The sequence below is a fragment of the Scyliorhinus torazame genome, chromosome 6 (assembly GCF_047496885.1).
Source record: "Scyliorhinus torazame isolate Kashiwa2021f chromosome 6, sScyTor2.1, whole genome shotgun sequence".
In the NCBI taxonomy this organism is placed as follows: Eukaryota; Metazoa; Chordata; class Chondrichthyes; order Carcharhiniformes; family Scyliorhinidae; genus Scyliorhinus; species Scyliorhinus torazame.
Window position 1 is genome coordinate 228,905,540 of NC_092712.1, and position 23,670 is coordinate 228,929,209.

At 44.6% G+C, this 23,670-nt stretch overlaps 1 protein-coding gene and 1 non-coding gene across 2 annotated transcripts in view; both read right to left on the reverse strand.

Annotated features, from left to right (window-relative positions):
- adamts16 (ADAM metallopeptidase with thrombospondin type 1 motif, 16) overlaps positions 1-20,100 on the reverse strand; it is a 359,351-nt gene extending 339,251 nt beyond the window's left edge. The window contains exons 1-3 of the mRNA XM_072509492.1: positions 19,520-20,100; positions 19,250-19,367; positions 11,409-11,734 (exon numbers count right to left, since the gene is read on the reverse strand). Coding sequence (XP_072365593.1) covers positions 11,409-11,734; positions 19,250-19,367; positions 19,520-19,633 — 558 coding nt within the window. The 5' untranslated portion in view covers positions 19,634-20,100. The remainder of the gene's footprint in view (positions 1-11,408; positions 11,735-19,249; positions 19,368-19,519) is intronic.
- A 2,777-nt stretch (positions 20,101-22,877) lies between these two features.
- On the reverse strand, positions 22,878-22,984 carry LOC140425915 (U6 spliceosomal RNA). Its single transcript, XR_011948068.1, has one exon. It is a non-coding gene; the product is annotated as a U6 spliceosomal RNA (small nuclear RNA).
- Between the last annotated feature and the right edge of the window lie 686 nt (positions 22,985-23,670).

Below are 23,670 nucleotides of genomic sequence, written 5' to 3' on the forward strand. Positions count from 1 at the left end.
GGATGACCTACGCAGGATGCATTTCACACCTGGGTAACAGTTTAGTTTGGATTGGCTAGAGTTTGGTGCTCAATAACAATGAGGGGTAGGTTCAATCCCCATGCTGGCCATACCTCTTCAGCCCTGTCTTTACTCTTTAACCCATTATATCATGGCACAGAGACTTATGGAGATCCACGAATAGCATTCCTTTGTCAATGAGAATGCTACATGAAGAGAGAGAGAGAGAGAGATGCCACTCTTTGCAACCTTGACAGGTCAATGGGGCTGGATTTCTGAGCTCTCAGCCAAGAATGCATAGTAATGCTAGGGTGAGGCAGGTCTTTTAAACATTCCATCTCGGCACTTGGCCTGTGGCTGCTTCCAAACATGTTCCTGAATTGATTTGCCCGATTGCAGTCTGTATCCGCCCCTGCTGAATGAAAATCCCATCTTTCCTGACACTTCCTCCTGAGGATGGTGGACCAAGGTGGCAATTTTCCTGACTCCGCTACCTGCCTTGAGTTTGGAAATCCAGCTCTTAGCGAGAAGACAGGTAGGCCCAGCCAACCTATACCAAATGGGTTGCTTGATGGGTCAAATGGCTTTTTCCTGTATCAAAAGATTCTTATTCCCAGTTTAACTCTTAGTAGCTTGTGATCATCTCCTGGTTTCATATTGGATGCTGACAGCCTCCTGAGAGATAAATGCAGTAACACAGGTGGCAGGAGTTCTGGAAGAGGTCAAAGTTTCAAGTGACATTTTGTGTGAAGAAAATCTGTCATGTGATTAGGAGAAAATGTGTGGGAGGAGACTATGGGCGGCACGGTAACACAGTGTTAGCACTGTTGCTTCACAGTGCCAGGGTCACGGGTTCAATTCCCAGCTTGGGTCACTGTCTGTGCGGAGTCTGCACAGCTTTCCTCCGGGTGTCCCGGTTTCCTCCCACAATTCCCGAAAGACGTGCTTGTTAGGTGAATTGGACATTCTGAATTTTCCCTCAGTGTACCCGAACAGGTGCCGGAATGTGGCGACTAGGGAATTTTCACAGTAACTTCATTGCAGTGTTAATGTAAGTCTACTTGTGACAATAATAAAGATTATTATTAACATGCTTGAATAAATCAATAGAACGGTATATTTATAGAAGAATATAAATAATTATATTTCAAATTTATCTCAACTAGTGCTTTTGAGTCTGGATTACATCATCATAAGAATGATTGCACAACTGATCGGTTGCAGAAGATAAAACTTAGGACAAATGTATTGCTTCCTTAGCTGTAACTGTAGATCATGATTATCATGATAAAACAAGTTAGCAAGGCTTAAACTGGAACCTTTAGCCTTTAGTCAGAAGTACTTTGTTTTCATTCCAATATTTGTGAGTTCTTGAAAACTGGCCGTCATCAGAACAAAATGAGTGTTCTAAGGGTTAACTTAATGGGGTCATTCACCATGTTGCTGAAATGCCAGTTTCCAGATGGAACTTGGCTCTTTGAAGTGCTGTAATTGAACTTCTTCAACTTCCTCCTGCTTCTTATGATCAGTCTTGAAACGTCTGGCGCATTTTCAAGTGCACTTGAACCTAATCCAGCTGCTAGCAGCTTCATACATTATGTAGACAGTGGTCAGTGCTTTGTGCTACCTAGGGCTTTATAGCCAACAGGCGCATTTTATTATGTGTTGCTTGTATTTTTGAAATAATAATACTTTGAAAATATCTTGAGAGGATATCATTTTCACTCCTAATAATATCCTAGTTTTAGATCTTTCTGCTTCATAAATATCTGACGTCAGAATTGTAAAGAAGGCTGGATTTGCTTTGTGTAAGATTCTGCTTCAGCTGACTGGATAGTAGCAAGAGGTGTTTCAATTAACACTCTATATCAAACTTGATCTTAAATGAAAGCTGTTGGTCCGTGGTATATGACAGGAATTGAAAACTTCTAAATATTTTCCTATCTTTCTCCCATCAATAGAGGCAATATGTTCTGAATAATATTTTCTACTAACCATTAAAAACTTTCAGCACATCAACATTGACCTAATAATATAATAATACTCTTTATTAGTGTCACAAGTCGGCTTACATGAACACTGCAATGAAGTTACTATGAAAAAAAATCCCCTCGTCGCCACACTCCAGCACCTGTTCTAGAACACAGAGGGAGAATTTAGAATTCATCCAACAGCACGTCTTTCAGGACTTGTGGGAGGAAACCGTAACACCCGGAGGAAACCCACGCTGACACGGGGAGGACATGCAGACTCCACACAGATAGTGACCCAAGCCAGGAATCGAACCAGGGTCCTGGTTGCTGTGAAGCAACAGTGCTAACCACTGTGCTACCGTGCTGCCCATAGTTCAACCAATAAGTCAAGACTGAAGGCTAGACTGAAAATCTGAGAGGTTGGCCATTGTTAAAGCCAGTAAGTGGAAGCAACGTTTAGAGACAATTCCAGGAAGAGATCTTCAAAGGTGGAAACTCTTGTGAGAAAGATGAAATTTCATTGAGATTGTTCGACGTACAGTGGGATTAATGTCTGGGTTATTTGTTGAGACATCTATAGAATCTGTTTGGGGTGTATCAGTCATTTACTCTGTAGTGCTAAGTGTGCAACCACCGTTCATCTGATAATTCACATACATGTACCTCATACTTACCCTGATGCGAGTGTGCAAAACAGATTTGTAAATTATTTTATCTCTCTGAATTGTACAGTTTTATTTTGTTGGTTCCAAATCCGTGGATTCTTATGGTTTTATTTCAAAAGCAGGCATCTGAAATCTCATCCTTTATCTCCTTTATACAAAAAATTATTGGTCCCTAATTGGATCTCCCCCACATCCCAGGGTCTCGCCAAGGATTGTAACAATATCAATTGCCCACTATCAACAGTATTTTGTTGCCAGATTAAATGTGGCACAGATAAGAGTGATGCTCGTTTTACACAGCCCCAACTCAAATAACTCAATACCCACTATTGATCACATAATTGTGCTTTTGAGCTCTTGGGTTGAATTTTAATATTGCTCTTTAATGGTGTCATTTTTTTATAATGGTCCCTAACAACTAGGAATTGGCTAAACACTGAACAAACCATTTTCATAAATGCCCTTTGCCAAGTACAAAACTGTCAATTTCTACAGTGTGCACGAATCCAAACCCTAAGCCTCAAATATAAAATACACAGCTATAATGCAAACAGTTCCATTGGAATTAAATAATACATAAATAGGATTCCTGCTAAACAAATGAGCGTTGCAGTGAATCAGCAACTTGCCCTTTACCTTTAAGACCTGGGTTTGTGTCCAACCCTGACTGATGAGATGAAAATTTCCTCAATTCTACTGTAGTATTCCACATGAAACGTATTTGTGCAATCTCAATCTAGCTTGTTGTGGATACAGGTTCACAGCACATGGCCCACAAATAAATAAGGGCCACGATCAATCGGCCTCATCACACCCGACTCAGTACGTGCGAGGGCGTTAAATCTCGCGAGGTCGCTCACGAGATTTGCTACAGTTAGTAAGCCTCGTGAGATCCAACGGGATCTCGCAAGAGGTCATGATTTGGATCTCATCCAGTTTAACATATTTAAATGAGCCATTAGGTTCATTTAAATACCGGATTATCCTAGCGCCCGGGAACTAACGGCCTCCCCATCGAGGCCTCAAGCGGGAACGTTAGCTCTGGTCCACACAGAGGACCAGGTGTAATGGCACTGGGGGGGGGGGGGGGTGGGGGGGCATGTGCAAAGATTGGGGAGACATTTAAAAATGGCACCCCAAAATCTTCCTGCAGTGACAAGTGAAGTAAGTGTGGCCTTGGCTGGGCATTCCCAACAGAGGCCAACAAAACCGAAGTCCCGTTTGATAGTGGGGTTGTTCGCGGCACTGCGGGCTCTGAGAAACACCCCAATATTTGTGCCCAAACAGGACGGTTTTATTTTATTAAATCGCAAGCATGATCCCAAAGTCATCATTGGTGAACCAGCAGGGGAAAGGAGATAAGACGTGATTCACACAAGAGGGAAACCGGAACTTCATTGGGCCATTTTTACTCAGAGTTCAAACAGACCCCATTTGGCTATTGCAAGGGTCTGAAACCAGTGTGGAAGTCACAAATTGATGGTGTGCACATAAATGCTCTTGAAGAGAGGATATAGTTGTATAACTATCACGATCTAAAGGTTTTTAAATACACTGCACTTTAAGTGCAAACAAAAGCTGCCTGTGCATGTTTAGAACAACTTCTGTGGGACTGCTTTGATTGACAAGCCATCTCCTGCAGATTAAAAAATATGTAGCATTTGATATGCCATTTCAATATTGTTCTTTCCTGACATTTTCCCAAGTTGCACTATTATTACATTATGAATACATGATGGAGTTTAAAAAGCTACATTTATCGCATCAGAGGTTTCCAAGCTTACTGGTTGACTGACATTAGAAAGAGGCTATTAAAGGATTATCTATGTTTGATGTAGGTCCACTGGTTGGTGCCTGGCCTAGTACAATGGACAATGATTGCGGTGGTTGGATGTCATTCATCTCAGTCCCAGGACATCACTGCAGGAGTTCCTCAGGGTTGTGTCCGAGGCCCAACCATCGTCAGCTGCTTCATCAATGACCTTCCTTCCAACAGAAGATCCCAAGTAGCGATGTTGGCTGATGATTGCTCAGCCTTCAAATCCATTTGTAGCCTATCAATAGTGACGCAGTCTACGTCCACATGCAGTACACCCGGACAACATCCAGTTATTTTGGGCAAGTAATATTCACATCACAGTTGTGATGCATTGACCCTCTCTGACAAGAGCAAGTCTAGAACACCTCTCCTTGACAGTTAATGACATTCTTATCCTTGAATCCCCCATCACTGGGGCCACCACTGGCCAGAGCTACACCAGCTATATAAATCCTGGTGCTGCAAGAGCAGATCACAAGCTGGGAATTCTGTGGCAAGTGATACATCTTCTTACTCCACAAAGCCTGTCCACCATATACAAGACACAAACTAGGATTACCTGGATGAGTGCAGCTCCAACAAAACTCAAGAAATTCAACCAGGATAAAACAGTCTGGCTGATCAGCACCCTATCTACCGCCACCTTAATTATTCACTCCCTCTAACAGGAGCACAGTATGTTGCGTACCAGCTACAAGTTGCATGGCAGAAAATGGCCACGTTTGCTTTGAGAGCACCTTCCATATCTGGCATATTATGGAACTCACTGGGCATTATGGTATCACAGTGAACACTAAAAATAACCCTTCTCTGCTCAGTAGTATGAACCAATTCATGGCCAGGATTCTCCAAAGTCTCGGTTTAAGTGTTGACGTCGGCGTAAACCCCGGAGTGTTTCACGCCAGCGCGAACGGGCTTCTTGGCCCATCGATGCAATGGCCCACAGTGGGCCAGCATGGTGACGAAGTGCTCCACGCAGCTCCGGTGCCGATACGCAGCCATGCACTGCCGGCGCGGGTCCGCACTGTGGCCGGCACCACGACACACACCCAATCAGCCTTAAAAAGATTTAATATTCAATTTATGAAATTTGGCTGATCACTTTCAATTTTTCAATGGTAACAGGTGGTTGAGATGTAGGTGTAACTATCAAGTGATATTCAGGGTTTCTCTTTAAAAACAAGACATTATTCAGGCACAAATATGCTTTAATTGCAAAGAAAGCAGTGAATCCTTTATCATGGGCCGCTTGATGTTTTCCTGAAGCTACGGTGACAAATCTTGGTGATGTACACAAATGCATTAGTATCTAGCATGTAGCTATGCTTTAGAAAACCATCAGCTGAAATTATAAGCTTTGTTCATTTTGTGTATCTTTAGGCTGTACTTTGCATAAGGTACAACCCTGGTAGTGCACTCGCAGCTCTTTATGCAGATAGGAGCTGGAGACTCCATGTTGGTAGATGAAATCCCATACATGTTATTTTACAATCACTACTTCAGTAGTATTACCGAGAGGGTTAGAAAATAGTTATTTGATAGTATAGAACTTGAATATTGCTGGAAACAAAATGCTCTTGAAGCCGTTCACACCTGTTCTCAGCCGGCGGGACCTCGGCATGGAAGGGTCCGGGTGCGGCCTGTGGGGTGGAGGGGGGGTCCGACCCTGGGGGGGGCCTCTGATGCAGCCTGGCCCACAATCGGGGCCCACCGATCGGCGGGCCAGCCTCTCTGGCTGGGAGCCTCCGTTCTTCCACGCCGACCCCTGTAGCCCTGCACCATGTTGCGTCAGGGCTGGCGCAGTGAAGGGAGCCACTGCGCATGCGCGTGTTGGCGCTGGTACCACTGCGCATGCGTGGATCCTGCGGCGCCTAGTTCATGCCAGGATCAGCAGCTGGGGCGGCGTGGATCGTTCCAGTGCCGGGCTGGCCCCCTGTAGGGGCCAGAATTGCTGGTCCTGAGGCAGTGTTGATGCCGCCGAGAAATGCGACGGCGGTTCCGACGGCATCAGCACTTAGCCTCAGGATCACAGAGTCCCGCCCGGTATTTTCCACTGACAGGATGAAGCCATTGAGCCAAAAATACATTTTCCCTATCACACAAAAGAGGAATGTGGCATATGAATTTCAGTGCCAGTGTGATGCCAGGTATTTGACCATACCTCCCAGTGGCTGGTGCATCAACAAGTACCTTCAGCTAATCACAAAGTAAAGGCTGTACCCAACCAGCCCATGCTTTCAAAACCCAAAACATAGTGCCCAACATTAGATGTGATTCTGCGCTTGGTCAACACTTGCTAAATAATACTGACTGTGCTAAGAATTTTACTGAAATCCAATCTAAGATTATCAGTTGGGCTAGCAATGAGGCTCACTCACGCATGCTAGAAGCTATATGTATTAATTCACAGAGATCTGCCCTATCCAGACAGAAAGAACATTTGTAGCTTTTTCAACTAAACAAAAGTTTTTTTGGGGGGGAAGACATACCCTGGTTCTTTCCCCATGACAATGCCTTGACCAGTGTCGACCTGCCGGGTTTGAATTTGAACAAAACCTTGACTGTTAATGTTTTACTGGTGTATTTTGCATGGAAACACCTCCACTCGAGTCCACTTACCATCCAATCAGCACTCTCTTCACATGCAATATAAATTGTTGTTCCTTTTACTATTGGTGTGCTTGTGAATTGTCCTGATGAGTGCAAGATGAAAGCTTCAACAGTGTGTCACTTTTTTCAGCAGTATTAGAGTTAGCACAGTGCTGTATCCTTTATTTTGCTGTACAAGTCAAAATGTCTGTGATCAAGTGAAATCTACGAAAAGACTTTTCCATTTCTGCCTATAACTTAAACTATAACGGGGTCATGGTTTACTCTTACATTAACCAAAGATTAGTGTTAAGAATTGTACAAATTAATTCCTGTGACAAAGGTTTCAAGTAGAATTCCTGAGCAACACTACATTATCTGACATTAAGGTAGATTTTCTAAGTTCCTGCATTTGAAAGGTATTAGAATACTGGATCAGGCCCCAAAAGTGGCTGGAATACTGTACAGAAACCCCAAAATTTAATTTGAATTTTGTAAGACTGTGAGGAAAGGATACCTCACTCCAAGAGTGATTTCACACAAAATAGGGATACGGTATATTAAAACAAACTTTATTACTAACAGTATTAAAGTTTCTTTGACATCACACAAGAAAATAGCTTACAATTACACCTTAAACAATGCTAATCAATAGTGACACAATAACCCTTAACTGCTATCTTTATTTCCACTCAAACAACAACAAAAAAAGTCTTGGTTCCCAATCCACTTTTAAATACAGTTAGCATTCTGCAATAATTGATGTAAAGAGATGTCTTGGATACTCCTCTTTGAGAAAGAAAGATCTTTTGAAACTACTTTAAAGAAGGAGACCAAACACCATGTCAGAATAATGCAAAATCTCTGTCTATATTTCTTCATAAACCTTCTCAGTTCACCATCCAGCCAAACACTATCCCGGAAAACACCAACACGTGACTGCTGCAACATTTGGCTCCTCCCATTAACTACATCATCTTGCTAAGCTGAACACAATGGGCGGGTTTCTCCGACCCCCCCACCCCCCGGGCCGGGTCGGAGAATCGCCGGGGGGCAGCGTGAATTCCGCCCCGCCGCTCCGCGCTGGCTGCCGAATTCTCCGGCGCCGGTTTTTTGCCGGGGACGGGGATTGCGCCGCACAGGTCGGGGGCCATTGGCAGCCTGGCAGCACCCCCCCCCCCCCCCGCCCCCCGGTGATTCTCTGGGCCCCTATGGCCGAGCGGCCGCCCGTTTTCAGCCAGTCCCGCCGGCGTGAAATACACAAGGTCCATACCGGCGGGACCTGGCTCTGAGGGCGGTCTGCAGAGGGGTGCGGGGAGATCCGGCCCCAGGGGGGGCCCCCACGGTGGCCTGGCCCATGATCGTGGCCCACCGATCTGTGGGCGGGCCTGTGGCGTGGGGGCACTCTTTCCCTCCGTGCCGGCCTCTGTAAAGCTCCACCATGGCCGGCATGGAGAAGAAACCCCTTGCGCATGCGCAGGGATCATGCCAGCAGTTCTGCGCATGCGCCAGAACACAATGTCGCTCCTGCGCATGCGCCAACTCATGCCGGCCGGCGGAGGCCATTCAGCGCCATTTGGCATGGCGCCAACCACTCCAGCGCCAGCCTAGGCCCCGAAAGCGCGGAGGATTCCGCAACTTCCGGGCGGCCCGACCCCGGAGTGGTTCACGCCACTCTTTGCCGCCGGTACGGCCCGCCCGCCGGTTGGGGGTGAATCCCGGCCAATGTCTCCAATCATCTACTCTGCAGGGAACCCTATTAATATAACTAAACATCCATTAGTTCAAACTGTTACGGTGCTTTAATTGCACCCTCTGGCTCCAAAACGCCTAGCTGTCTTTCAAACCAGGATTTTTTAAAATCATGACTGCAACAATCACACACCATCCCAGGCTTTTAACCCTTACTGCAGAAATACATATAATACACTAATCACATATAATACAATCCAAAATTCCTACATTCATCACAAATGTTCCCAAATGTCTGAAACACACATACAAACAAAGGAGAAAGCAATTCAGCCCCTGGAGTCTGCTCCACCATTTAATAAGATCATGACTGATCTGATAGTAGCCTCAAATCTTCACTCTGCCTATTCCTGATAACCTATCACCCCCTTGCTTACCAAGACTCCATCCACCTCTGCCTTAATAGTAAAGCTGCAGGCTTACTGGACTCAGAAACCTACACTTTTACAGATAACAATGATATTGGCTTATTTAACTAGCTGTGGAACAGAGCACAAAGGAACACTGAAGTCTCAAAAATGTCATGGGTGATCATGTATATACCGCCACGTGTGAAATGGTGCTCCACTGCAATTGGTTGTTTGTTAATAAAATGCAAACTTCTTGTAGATATTAGAAGCAAAAGAAAAACAAAGACCTGCGAGCAGTTTTTTAAAATTGCAACAATGAAAAAGGTTTAAGAGCATCCAATTCATTTAGGAAAGGAGGATCAGGTACTTGAGAAACATCTGCTGATATTTTGAGGCAAAGCTAAGCAAAGAACAATGCAGCACATGAACAGGCCCTTCAGCCCTACAAGCCTGTACCGGTCATGATACCACCCTTGGCCAAAACCCTCAGAACTTCCTAGTGCTGTATCCCTCTATATCCATCCTATCCATGTATTTGTCAAGATGCCTTTTGAATGCCGTTAATGCATTCTAATGCTTCCACAACCTCCCCTGGCAACATGTTCCAGGCACCCATCACCCTCTCTGTAAAATAACCTGCCTCGCACAATCCTATTAAACTTTGCCCCGCGGATCTTAAACCTATGCCCCTGGTCACTGACCCCTCCACCCTGGGAAAGAGTGCCCATCCACTCTATCATGCCCCTCATAATTTTGTAGACCTCTATCAAGTCACCACTCAACCTCCATCGTTCTGATGAAAACAGTCCCAGTATATTCAGCCTCTCCACATAGCTAACATCCTCCAGACCAGGCAACATCCTGGTCAACCTCCTCTTCACCCTCTCCAAAGCCTCCACATCCTTCTGGTAGTGTGGTGACCAGAATTGTGCGCAATATTCCAAGTGCGGCCGTACCAAGGTTCTATACAACTGTAGCATGACTCGCCAGTTTTTATACTCGATGCCCCGTTCAATGAAGGCAAGCATTCCATATGCTTTCTTGACTACCTTGTCCAATAAACATTATGTTATACCCATCATGTCAATTCCCACCTTTCCATATGCCCATAACAACCAGAACTCACAAATAAGGTCCGGTTTCAGCTGAATAATAATAATAATAATAATAATAATAATAATCGCTTCTTGTCACAAGTAGGCTTCAATGAAGTTACTGTGAAAAGCCACTAGTCGCCACATTCCGCTGCCTGTTCGGGGAGGCTGGTACGGGAATTGAACCCGCGCTGCTGGCTTTGTTCTGCATTACAAGCCAGCTGTTTAGCCCATTGTGCTAAACCAGCCCCTGTAATAGTTCCCATCATTACCCAGCCATAAATGTCGCAGAACATCCTTCCGCTGTAACTTAGCCATCAGTTCTTAACCATACAAAACAGCTGAGCAGCTAACTGGTGTCATTCAAATAAAATCTGTCAGCCATCCAACTCTCATTCCCAGGTAAGAATGCCACCTGCTCCAGTTGGCTTCTTACTGGCAGTTATAATTGACCCTTGGGTGTCCAAAGTTAACATAATAAGATGAAAGGTGATTTCAACTCATATTGAGTAAAGCATTAAATCTGTTTGTGCAATCATCATCATGATCATTGTTCGTCCTTCGACATCGGAGACGACAGCGAGAGTATCATTTCACTTTTGTAGCAAGTTCTTCAGTGACTGCTTGAAATGAATTCCCACAGAGAGAACAGCAGATCCCAGGTTAGGAAACTTGATTTTGTTTTAAGCGAGATGGTGTGTAAATATTATTAACTATAACCAGTTCTTTTTTAGCACCGATTGTTTAAAAGCTTAACATAAAACGGACCCTATTTGTAATACCCCTTTGGGGAAGGAGAAACAATAAAACATCAAAGGACCCATGCCATCACCATGCAGTAAATAGCAACATGACAACGCATTTACTTTGTAAATACCATGTGAATAAAATTCAATCACAGATTTGCACGGACTACAGCATTCAACAACATTAGAATTATTGCATATATTTGCAAGTGCTTCTTTTTTTATAAGAAAATTATTTTTGTTAAACACTGTGCTGTAGCAAATAGTGTACCTACTGTCTCACAACTTGTCCCATAAATTAAGAAGTGGTGGTTTGGCAAAGTAGTCCCTTTTCGGAGGTCAGTTTAGTATGCTGCCCTTCCAAAATACCACCCTGCCATGATTACTCAGTACCTTTAAAGAATAGTTTGTTTGACTCACCAAGCCTTTGCATGTAGAAAGTGCCACTGAAGAGTTGTTGTGTGATATTAAAGCACCTTGATAGAAGCACAGCTCCTCTGGGTGATAATGCTCTACAGATTTTAAGCCTTGTTTTCCTAAAGTTTGAACAGTAAATCCAGGAGGTATTAGGCCTTCAGAAGTTCTTAGCTCCAAATGAAAGTCCTGGCCAAACCCATTGAGTTTGAAGTAGAGGGATTCATCACCAACATTATGAACTGATCGCTTCTTTCTCTGCGGATGAATCACCGAGAGAGAGATATAATCACCACTGCTGTCAGCTTCATACGGAGTCACAATTTCGTATTCTGTGAAAATACAATCATATCTATTACTATTTTGGTCTTAAAGCTGCACTGCCTCATAAAGCATACGTTAAAACCGAACTAAAAAAGAACCCTATTTACAATGATTCCAATGTTGGAACTATTTTAAATTTGATCAGTTAAAAATAGATTTTTTGTGTATGCTTATTACAAGTTTTAGGGTGTTCGTTCTTAATGCTCCTTAAAATTACTTCAAGCTTGAGGTTACTGAAAAAGTAGTAAGAGATAATTGTCCAATTTGAGTCTTTCCAGAGTTAAATACATTTAGAAGTACACAAATTTAACAAAATGAAAACCAACTCATATGGTGGTTTAAAGCCTTGAATATTTTAGAATAAAAACTTTAAACAATATAAATATGTGCAGCACGAGAATACACCTCTAAACATATATCAAAAGAAGAACTGGAAGATCAGAAATCTGTCATGCTGAAAAGACAGCATGGAAGAAAGAAATTTCTACTAAAATTAACTGTAGTGTGGTAGATCTATTGGGTTGGTATCCATTGAAAACTGATAGCAAATTATTCAAATCCAGTGCTACTGGTACCAGGTGCAGTGAGGAACAAGCACTTATTGAAACATGCAAGCAAAATTGTAAATTGAAGGAACACCGAAGACCTTACAAGCATGAATTTCTAACTCAAATACCTCAACACTGTATTTGAGATAATCAAGAAGCAAATGAGAGATTAATGGCATTATGTCGCTCTCTCCTGAACCTTTGTCACCCCACTCACGCACACTATTTGGAAATTATGACTGCTGATAACCTGTCCTAGGCCCAAGAGCTTGGGGGGGGGGGGGGGGGGGAGACCTGTCCTAGGCCCAAGAGCTTGGGGGGGTGGGGGGGGGGAAGAGGAGGGGGGGGGGCTTAGATTCTGCCTTTCTTTCCTGAGGAGTTGCATCTGTCAATCCTCCTTAGCATGTCCCTTTGGGCTCAAATGAAATGGAAACTTTCCACGTGAGAAAATCACAACCATGAAGCTGTATCCTGCCTCTCCATGGCTCAGTTCTTTAAAACAAGCTAAGACAGAATCGGACAATGCTTTTTGTCTGGAATGAACAATAAAAGGTCATTGGCTCCCCTTTAATGCAACTCCTTAGTTTAAATCATTCATGGAAAAATAAATCACACAACAAAAGCAGGTTGTCAAGAAACACAAAAATCATTCATGTACACTTGACTCACAAATCTTTAAAAATATATGAAAATGAGATACTGCTGATAATTCCCAATGCTTTTCACTTTTGCTTATAACATGATATGTCACTCCTTTATAATTAATTTCAATTTCTTTATCTTATATGGAAACAACATAATTGTATAATATATATTTTGGTAAAATAATAAAATACTATTTTCTCCCTAAATATCTTGGAGCTACCGACCCAATTAAGAAAACCAATACCTTAACCAAGTGGCCATTCTTCTTTTTAGGAGTGTAGACTGCAAGTATTAACAACAATTTAACCAAATGTGACATCAGAGCCAGTGTTGTTCTCACCTGATATTCACACACTATACACTTCCTAGCAGGATCATTGGATGGCAGTCAGGAACAGGTAAACTGCGCGCTTCTCCCCCTCCCCACGCAAGGCAAAAGAATCAAACCTGGAAGACTTGATCTGTGTGGCCCCATAACGTAACCAAGTGTCAAATTGTGTGGTATGAATGCTCATGACTGCCCCACTGAGCCTCACTGTAATACCGGTTTTTAACTGGTATGCCTTAGATAACTTTTTATGTGCTTCTGAGCCAGGCGAGAAAGTTTAGATGGAAAATAGTCTGACCATGCCCCTGTGAAGCTCCTTGGAACATTTAATTATGGTAAAGATACTCCACCTCGTGATGTGCAAACGCAAACTGCGATCGACAAAGCATCGGGCGCCCAACCAAACTGGAGGCCGACACCTGGTACCGATTCGGGTGCTATGCTTCGGTCCCTCACTGGTGGCAATAACAAGGTTGCCTGCCTGCTGGTGGCAGCATGTGATGCCTGCATTTAAATATGATTAGCGGGTTGGATACAGTATGCTCCGCCCTTCCGCGATGCTCTGCTTCTCTCAGGCGGAAATCTCGCGGGTGTGAATTATTACAAGCGTTTACAAATATGGACAGGGCGCCATGGCTGCAGAGGGGGAGTGGGAGGCTAAAGAAATCTTGGACTTGCTGGGGGATGGCTGCCCAGGCCAGGGGCAGTAATGGGTAGTGACTTGGTACCAAGTCCCAAGAACTTGGGGTGTCCGCCTCGGGATCGGGGTGGCCTGATAATGATCGCCATTCCTGTAGTCTGTCTTTTAAATGCACTCCTTTGGTCTACTTACTGGCTCTTGGCTGCTCACACTGCTGAATGTTGCCGATGTCCTTTGAATGTTCAGAAGGCCTCTGATCATCTGGGAGCCCACCCAGGCCACTCTTCTGGACACCAACATACCCCAGCTGTATCATCAAGAGACAAGCTCAATCAGGGGCCCACCAGGTGTTGGTACTCCTCAGAAGCACTGCCCCATTGCAGAGGAAGCAGGGGATCAGCAGAGTTCACACAACCAGAGGACACTTGCACTTTGGAACCCTCATTGCTTCCCTGCCCCTCTCAGGAATTACCAGTGACCCCCAGACCTCCAAATCACAGGCTGTCTCCTCCTGGTGAGACTGGCAGCACTGACTGCCTTTGCCACTGCCTCCCAGGCAGTGTTCAGAATGGCAGGCTCAAGTCTGTGGACCATGCTAGGAAAGAGGGTGTCCCTCCGCTCTTCAGTAGCACGGAGCTGTGGATCCACCTTGGACTCCAGGCCTCAGGCTTCTCTGAGCCATCTTGGCAGCTGCAGTGAGTGTGAAGTAAGTGGAGTGCTTAAAAACATCTCCAGCCCAGGGCAGCATGTGGTGCAGTGGTTAGCACTGGGACTGCGGCGCTGAGGACTTGGGTTCGAATCCCGGCCCTGGGTCACTGTCGGTGTGGGGCTTGCACATTCTCCCCATGTCTGCGTGGGTTTCACCCCCATAATCCAAAGATTTGCAGGTCAGGTGGATTGGCCACGGTAAATTGCCTCTTAATTGGAAAAAAAAATAACTGGGTACTCTAAATTTATTTTTAAAAACACAAAAAAAAAACTGCTCCAGCTGTCAGGCTGTTTGGCGTGAACTTCAGCCCCAGCGGTTAGAATGCCCACTGGGCCAGGAATTGCTTGGAATTCACGTCAGCAGAGTGCTGGCCCATTAGCGTGTCCTGAATTGCTCTACAAGTAGCACCCCCAACAGGAATGTTGAACCACCCGTAATTCAGTCTCAGCGTCAACACTTAGGGCAGGATTCTCCAGTTCCCAACCATGTGTTTTATCATTAGCGTGCTCTTCACTGGCGGTGGGATTTTGTCTTCCCGCCATTGCCAATGGGCTTTCCCACTGAAGCTTCCCCACACTGCCAGGAAATCCGGAAGGGATGTGCTGCCGGCCAGAAAAATGAATCGCAAAAACCGGAGAATACGGGCCTTAGTCTCCCAAATGGAGAATTTGACCCATGGTTAATTAAAAGAAGCAAAGGTATAAAAGAAAGGAGGAGTCTATCATCTCTATTGCATGGCTGGGAAATGCAGAACATTTAATTGAAAATAAATATTTTACTTAATGGTTATAGGTTCTCCTCTATGTTCTAATAGATGCATGAAGAACTCAGGAGAAATTGCTTTTGTTCTGGTCAATTCCAGAAAACTGTTTCTTATTAAATATGACTAATGATATCAGCTGCTCAATGTGGCGAATGAATTTGAGGGAATTTGTTGGTCTTATTAGGTGTGTCAAGTAATCAAAATTTGTACCATCGTGCAAGAGGAGGAATTTGGAATTATATTGTGCTTGTTGATCCTGAAAGTTATCATTTGCATCGGTGTCAATAGTCTCCCAAATGGAGAATTTCACCCACTATATAAATGCAATCAGTGTAGGAATCAACAGAATTTAAGACAGCACCTGACCGCATTTATATCAATACAGATATTGCAATCTTTAGGAATAATTTGTATTTACAGAAGGTTATCCAAATTTTGTTCCTCTCCAGGTGACCAGTAGTCTGAATCGAGATACTGAAGGCAGGAATTATTGCATGGATCAAGATGAACAAGCAATTTCATGTTTTTTCATGGGCGATTAAGTGTGTCCATGTAAATAGCACATGTGTTGATAAGGTAACGATATCCAGCTATTGGGTGATTTTAAATAGATATTGAATATTGAGGTTATAGCCAGTCAAGAAGATATTTTCAGCAACCTGAGTGCTTGTGAGGATCTCCTCCCCAATGTAAGCAATACCTTAAAATGGCTTGTTGATTATTATGCTCAAACATATATAGCAGAAAGAAAGCAGATGTTATACTGCACGTACAAGAGGATAGGTGCTCTTAAGATAATTTTTGAACAGAAATATAATTAAAACAGTAAGCACTGAGCTGGACAATGATTTAAAATCCAGGGCTAGTGCCATAACATGTTCAACTGGTTGATTTGTGATTGTGCTTTTATTGTGCAATTTAGCGCACATGTAAATCAAAACTCAAGTTTCCTAGGATACATAATCTACTTAATGACTAATTATGGAGGAAAATAATCCCATTCATTATTCTATGAAATAATGCTGAACATATACACTGAGGATTACTTCACGAATTAAGCATGCATTTAGTGATGTACTTGACACTTGAACACCCAAACTCTTGAAATCTGACAAAGTGAGTTCATTTCCAGAGCATTAGGACAGCATTTCAAACCCGAGGGTGCAGCATTCCAACCTTTCTTCACTTTAAAATTACAATAGCTACAAGTTAATCAAAGCCACTATACTAAACAGCTGGTTTACTTTTTAAGTGCTGCACCATACATTCTACTTAAACACATAACTTATCCAAAACTTACAACTCAGGATCAACACAACTTCATTTTAAAATTACCTACTTAAAGCAACCCTATTAGAATAAGAGGAAGGCATGGAAGTTTAAAAATAAATTCAATATTCCCCTGAGGCATCCAGCCATGTCGAAGAGAAACTGGTTTAAAAGGTTGGAAAACTTGTTTATACATGGGAAATATGTATAGACATATTTTAATGTCAGAGAAAGCGCTGTGGCATTATTAGCAGTTTTTACTGTTCCGTACTTGTGTGTCAAACTGATTCAATCATTTGGGTGCTCACAGTTTGAGGAGGCATGGAAACCAGTAAGCAGCTATGCAGTTGAGGTGCTATAGCTATCCCAGGGGGGTGGGGAAGGGAAGAAACATGCATTTTACCTGCTCCTGACTGCTGTCCAGTGATCTTGCTCCTAAGTGTGTGTGTATATGAACTATTATGCTAAAATGGATCATTTTCTGCACTACAATGAACTATACAGTTTAATGAGTATTATTTCTACAGGTCTGGAATAAACTTCTGCTTAAGAGTACCAAGAGATTATGTAATATTTTGTAATTGATTGGCACACTGCTTGTTACTTTAGCTTGAATATACAAATAGGCACAGAATAATATCAGTTTTAGCATTCAAAAATACAGACAGCAGACCTTTACTATTGGAAAACAGTTTCAATGTAATCAATAGTCTATGTTTAGTCTATAAGCCATTCATCAACTTAAAGGAAGGGTTTACAACAGTAACTTGTGTTTATATGGCACCTTTTAACATAATAAAGTGCCCCAAGGCACCTCAGAGGCATTAGGAAACTAAATATGACACCGAGCCACGTAAGGTCATATTAAGGCAGATGACCAAAAACTTGGTGAAAGATGTAGCTATTAAGGAAAGTCTTAAAGGAGGAAAAGAGTTAGCGAGGCAAAGAGGTTTAGGGAGGGAATTCCAAAGCATAGGGCTGAGGCAACTGCAGGCATAAAATTAGCGATGCTCAAGAGATCAGATTTTGAGGAGCATAGATACCTCAAAAGATTGTGGGGCTGGAGGAAATAACACAGATAGGAAAGGGCCAAGCCATGGAGGGATTTGAAAACAAGGATGTGGGGCTGGATTCTCCATTTTGGGACTATGTCCCCACGCCATTGTAAAAACGGTGGCCTTTCACGACAGAGAAACTGGCGTGTAAGGGCCACATATTCATAGCCCTGCAGGGGGCTAGCAGAGACCCGGTGTGAAACTAGCAGCTTTTGCTAGATACGGGCCCCCACACTTCCGAATCGGAGGCCGCGCATGCGCACGGCGGCAGCCTCCAGCAGCCGCGCCATGCTCCATGGCGGACTCAGATCGCGGAGCTGGACCCTCCAAGTAGTGCCCCCGACCCTAGCCGCCCGCAATCAGTCCGGTGCCGTATGAGGACCCCCTGCCCTCCGATCGGCCCGCTCCCGACCATGCGGCCGTGGATTGAGTCCGCAGCCACCACGCTAGTATCCCAACTGGCAGGACTATGTTAGATCCACACCATCGGGACTGCGGATGGTCGGGGACGGAGAATGGTGGGGCGGGCCTCCAGCAATTGCCGCAGGTAGGCGATACGTGGCGTGGCATACTCTGGAGTCTGCCGCTTTTCGGAGCCCGGAGAATCAGGGAACCGGCGGCAGTCCCGATTTCGTGCGCCATAATGGATTCTCCACCCCGGCACCAGCCGCGATTTCAGCGTCGGTGTGCGGAGAATCCAGCCCATGATTTTTAAAATTAAGGCGCTATTTAACCAGGAGCCAGAGTTATTCAGCGAGCACAGCAGTAATAGATGAATGGGATTTAGTGTGAGGTAGAACATGAGCAGCAGATGCCTTCAAGTTGGGGAGGGCGGGGGTGGCGGTGCAAGAATATGGGAGGCCGACCAGGAGTGCATTAGAATAGTCATGTCCAGAGCGAACAAAAGCATGGTGAACAAAAGCAGGAGCAGACCTGAGGCAGTGGTGGATACGGTAATGTTAAGGAGGTGAAAAAAGCATAGTCAAAGTGACAGAGGTTTGTGGTTGAAACCTTCTCTTGGGGTCAAATACGACAGAAAGGTTGTGGACAGTCTGGTTCAGTTGATACCTAAAATGTTGATTTCCCTCCCCTTGACAGATTCTGCTGGACCTGTATGATATTTCAATGGTTTCTGTTTCTGTTTTCAGATTTGCAAGATCTGTCGAATTTTTTAAACACTGTAATGGACAATTAGACAATTGGTCCCATGGTATAGAATTTCAATAATAGACACAATTAAAGTTGAATTTAAGATGTATTCAAGTACTGCCCCAATATTTGTAAGCGATTAAAATTATTCTGCTGTAATGTAAAATTCCAATGCTGAAGAGTTCTGGTTCAAGTAGTTGACGCTTCATTAATACTCAGAGCCTTCCCCACTGGCAAGCTCCAGTTGTGTGTTGGGAGCACCCTCTAGCGTTTTGGTCACTTATCGTCCTACTTCTAACGTGGGACTCGACTTGTAGTGAGAAACGGTGATTTTCTTTCGCCACGTAAATATGAATGCAACATGCCTGAGGGTTGACACTGCGGAGAGGGGATCACACCCAAACTCCCTCTACTCACCGCTGTTGTCATCCAGCTCCAGCCACCCAAACGGTGACACATGATGGACTGTCCTCCTCTCACCTCCAGCTCCTGCAGCAGCAGTTGCGACATGAATGGCTTCGCCAGCAAAGTCACTCTGAAAGACAGAATCAGCCACCAATGAACATGCACAGAAGTAATGGGTCTGTCTGAAACTTTGGCACTTGCAACAGCGACCTGTTCTAATACATCCACATTCCAGTTTACAAAAAGACAACGGGGCTACTTAAATGGACAAGTCCAACGTGCCTTGAGGCGAAGACCCATCAGTATGAGAAGCTGAACGACTACAAACACTCTTCTGAAAAGTGACCCCCTGTCAATAAAAGGTAAAGGGCCCATTGCATCCTCCAAAAGCTGCATTTTTTTTTTCTCTAATGTTTTCAGTATTAGGAGTTCCTTTAACTGGAACACCTGATGAAAAGGTTTTGATGAGGGGGAGAGGAAGGGGAAAAACCAGTTCAATAAATAAGTTTTGCTTCACAATGCAGTGAGTTTCCGAGTAGGACTGCAGCTGGTCAGGAGGTTGGGTTGTGTTGACAGGTACATTGGCAGGCGGGAGCCCCGGCTGAAAGCTGGATCTTCAGCCCGCTCCACACTGGCTCTCCACCGGACTCCTGGAGCCGGGTTGAGTCGCTCTGCTGAGATTGTCGCCTCCCAGTGAGGTGAATGTGGTTCTCGGTGCTGCAGGAAGCTGGCTTCTCTCTCTCTCTGGGTGCAGTGAGTTTGCAGGAGGATTGAAGCTGCTGCTATCTCTCTTCCTCTGCTGTGTGTGTTGACTGTATCTGTCTGCAGTGTTGCACTGACTGACTCAGTAACCCCACTCCTGACTCCCCCCTCCTCCTCCTCCCCTCACACATGTGGCTTTGTGAGTAAATCTCTGGCTCTCTTCACTGACACACACACACACACTTCTTTGAGTGACAGGGAGCTCTGGCCAATCGGCAAGCCCGCCGAGCTGTCAATCATTGCGCCAGGGGCTGTGTCCCTGGGTGGGCAGCAGTTCAGTCCCAGGCTCAGACCCACACTTACACGCAGCTCAGGAAAAGGGCTGTGGGCAAGTGTGTCTCTGTTCCCAGCCACAGCTACTCGCCATCCACACCTTTAGAACTGCTGGCTGCAATACGCCTTTATTGACGAGCAGTATTTAAAGGGTTAAATCCATAACCTCTAATTTTTTTTGTCTGCAAAGTATCAGTAAAGTCCGTGCAAATCCATTTCTAAGCAATAATTACCTTTACTTCAACTGGTTCACTGACTCATTCCCACTCGGTTTTTCTCAATCACCCACTAATCCGTTCACACTTAGCAAATTTGGCACACTGTTCACTGCTCACAGTGTGGTCTCTCCTGCACTGGGGGGGGGGGGGGGGCAACTGCAGACTGGATGACCATTTTGTAGAATCTATAGAATCCCTACAGTGCACAAGGAGGCCATTCAGCCCATCAAGTCGGGACTAACCCTCCAAAAGAGCAGCCCACCTAGGCCCACTCCTAATCTTTGGACAATGAGGGGCAATTTAGCATGGCCAATCCACCTAACCTGCACATCTTTGGACTGAGGGAGGAAACCAGAGCACCCGGAGGAAACCCGTGAAGACAGGAGGGAAATGTACAAGCTCCACACAGTCACCCGAGATCTGTATCAAACCCGGATCCCTGGCGCTGTGCGACAGAGTGCTAACCATTGTGCCACAGTACTGCCCGAATCAATACCTCATTCTACCAGCGTGACTCCGAGTTTCCAGTCATTTGTCACTTAATGCTCCATCTTATTCCCACCTTGACCTTCCTGTCCTTGTCCTTTGTCAATATTCAATCAACACAAGCTCAGGGACAGCACCTTGTCGTTTTACTGGGTACTTTACAACATTTTTAAACTCATCATTGAAGTTCAACAACTTTAGAATGTAACCTCTGCCCCCATTTTTTTCACTTTGCAGTTTATTCTCTCTTTCCTCCCCCTTACCAAAGACACATATCAGTACAAAATGAGACCACGTAGCCCATCCTGACTGTGCTGAATCTCTGCAAGAGCAATTCACCCGGTTCAATACTCCTGTTTTTTCCCCTAGCCCTGCAAATATTTCCTTTTTAGATAATAATGTAATTCCCTTTTGAAAGCCACAATCAGATCTGCTCGCATTATACTCAGGTCGTCCATTCCAGATCCTAACCATTCGCTATATAAACATGGTTCAAACATGGACAAAAAAGCTGAATGCCAGAGGTGAGGTGAGAGTGACTGCCCTTGACAGCAAAGCAACATTTGACCGAGTATGGCACCAAGGATCCCTAGTTAAACTGGAGTCAATGGGAATCAGTGGGGAAACTCTCCGCTGGTTGGAGTCATACCTGGCACAAAGGAAGATGGTTGTGGTGGTTGGAGATCAATCATCTCAGCTCCAGGACATCACTGCAGGTGTTCCTCAGGGTAGTGCCCAAGGCCCAACCATCTTCAGCTGCTTGATCAGTGACCTACCTTCCATCATAAGGTCAGAAGTGGGGATGTTTGTGGATGACTGCACAATGTTTAGCACCCTTTGTGACTCCTTAGATCTTCAGTTCATGTCCAAATGCAGCAAGACCTGGACAATATCCAGGCTTGGAATGACAAGAAGCAAGTTATATTTATGCCACACAAGTGCCAGACAATGACCATCTCATACAAGAGAAGATCTAACCATTGCCCCTTGATACTCAATGGCATTACCATCGCTGAATTCCCCACAATCAACATCCTGGGGATACCATTGATCAGAAACTGAATTAGACTAGCCACATTTGACCAGGGCAGGTCAAAGGCTAGGAATCCTACAGTGGGTAACTCACCTCCTGACCCCCCAAAGCATGTCCACCATCTACAAGGCACAAGTCAGGAGTGTAATGGTATACTCTGCACTTGCCTGGATGAGTGCAGCTCCAACAACACTCAAGAAGCTCAACACCATCCAGGAAAAAGCAGCCCGCTTGATTGCTCCTCCTTCCACAAACATCCAAACCCCCCACCACCGATGAACAGTGGATGCCTTGTATATCATCTACAAGATGCACTGCAGTAACTCACCAATGCTCCTTAGACAGCACATTCCAAACCCACGACCATTGGAATCTAGAAGGACATGAGCAGCAGATACCTGGGAACGCCATCACCTGGAGGTTCCTCTCCAAGTCACTCACCACATCAAAACTTATTCCGATTATAGTTGAAGCACTCTCATCTCCCTGGTGTACACCAGTCACGGGAGACTTCAAGACACTGCATTTTTTATCTCCACAGACATCCAAGCATGAATATAACCCCAAAGGATGGTTAGCAATCTGGGGCCAATGACCATCCCCCCCTCACGCACCCCCCCCTCCCCCCACCCACCTGCCTCGACCACCCACGATCTGGACTTTTGATTGGCCACTCGGCCAGGCCTTGAAACAGTCCTATGAATTGGTCCTCGGCCCTGTCCACTCCCCTCCGTACCAGGTGGCCAAAGATCAGGAGCATGAAAGTGAACTTCAGCCAAAATAGCAGATTTCACCAATTCTGGCATTCAACCTGCAATTTTGCAGGTAGCAGCACCATGCACTAACCATCTGGTTTAAACACTGCAAGATAAATAAGCAACACTTCATAAATTTACGTGTCATTTTTGCACAGGTACCATGCTTGTCTTCTCTGCGATGTTCCAATTTCAGTATATACATTGCTGAAGTGAGTGCAGAAAATTTGTCTTTATTGAAGCTGCTCTAAAGTTGCAGTCTTGACCTGAAATCATAACTCTGTTTAACTTCAGATTTCCAGCATTTTCAGTATTTTGCTTTTGTTGGATTTAATTCAGTGCAATCATAATGCTAAGTCTGAAGTTCAATTAATTCATGAACAGTGTGGCCTCAATTTCCTGATATTTTCTTTTTATTCTCCGGCAGTCCATCAGGACCGAGGATAACTTGATTCAAGTCCAATTTTAAAAAAAAAGATATTTTATTCAAACATGTTCAACACAGTAACACAACCTTAACACCAACAGAGTATACAGTTTGTACATTTTCCCCATTTGCCCCCCTCCCACCGCCGTGACAAACAGCTCCTCAAACATAGTCATAAACCACCTCCACCGGGCCTCGCAGCCCTCCTCTGACCCCTCAGTGAAAATTTGATTTTCTCCAACTGGAGAAACATGTTCAAGTCTCCCAACCATGTAGCAGACCTCCAATTCAAAAGTATACGTCGCCGGGCGATCAGAGAGCGAAGGCCACAACATGAGCCCCTTCTCCTCAAGCAGATCCAGCACCTCCGACACTCCAAAGGCCACCACCATAAGGTCCAGCTTATTCTCAACCCCTACAATCCTCAATAAGTTCCCGAACACCGCTTCCCAAAAGTTCTCTAATTCCATGCACCTCCA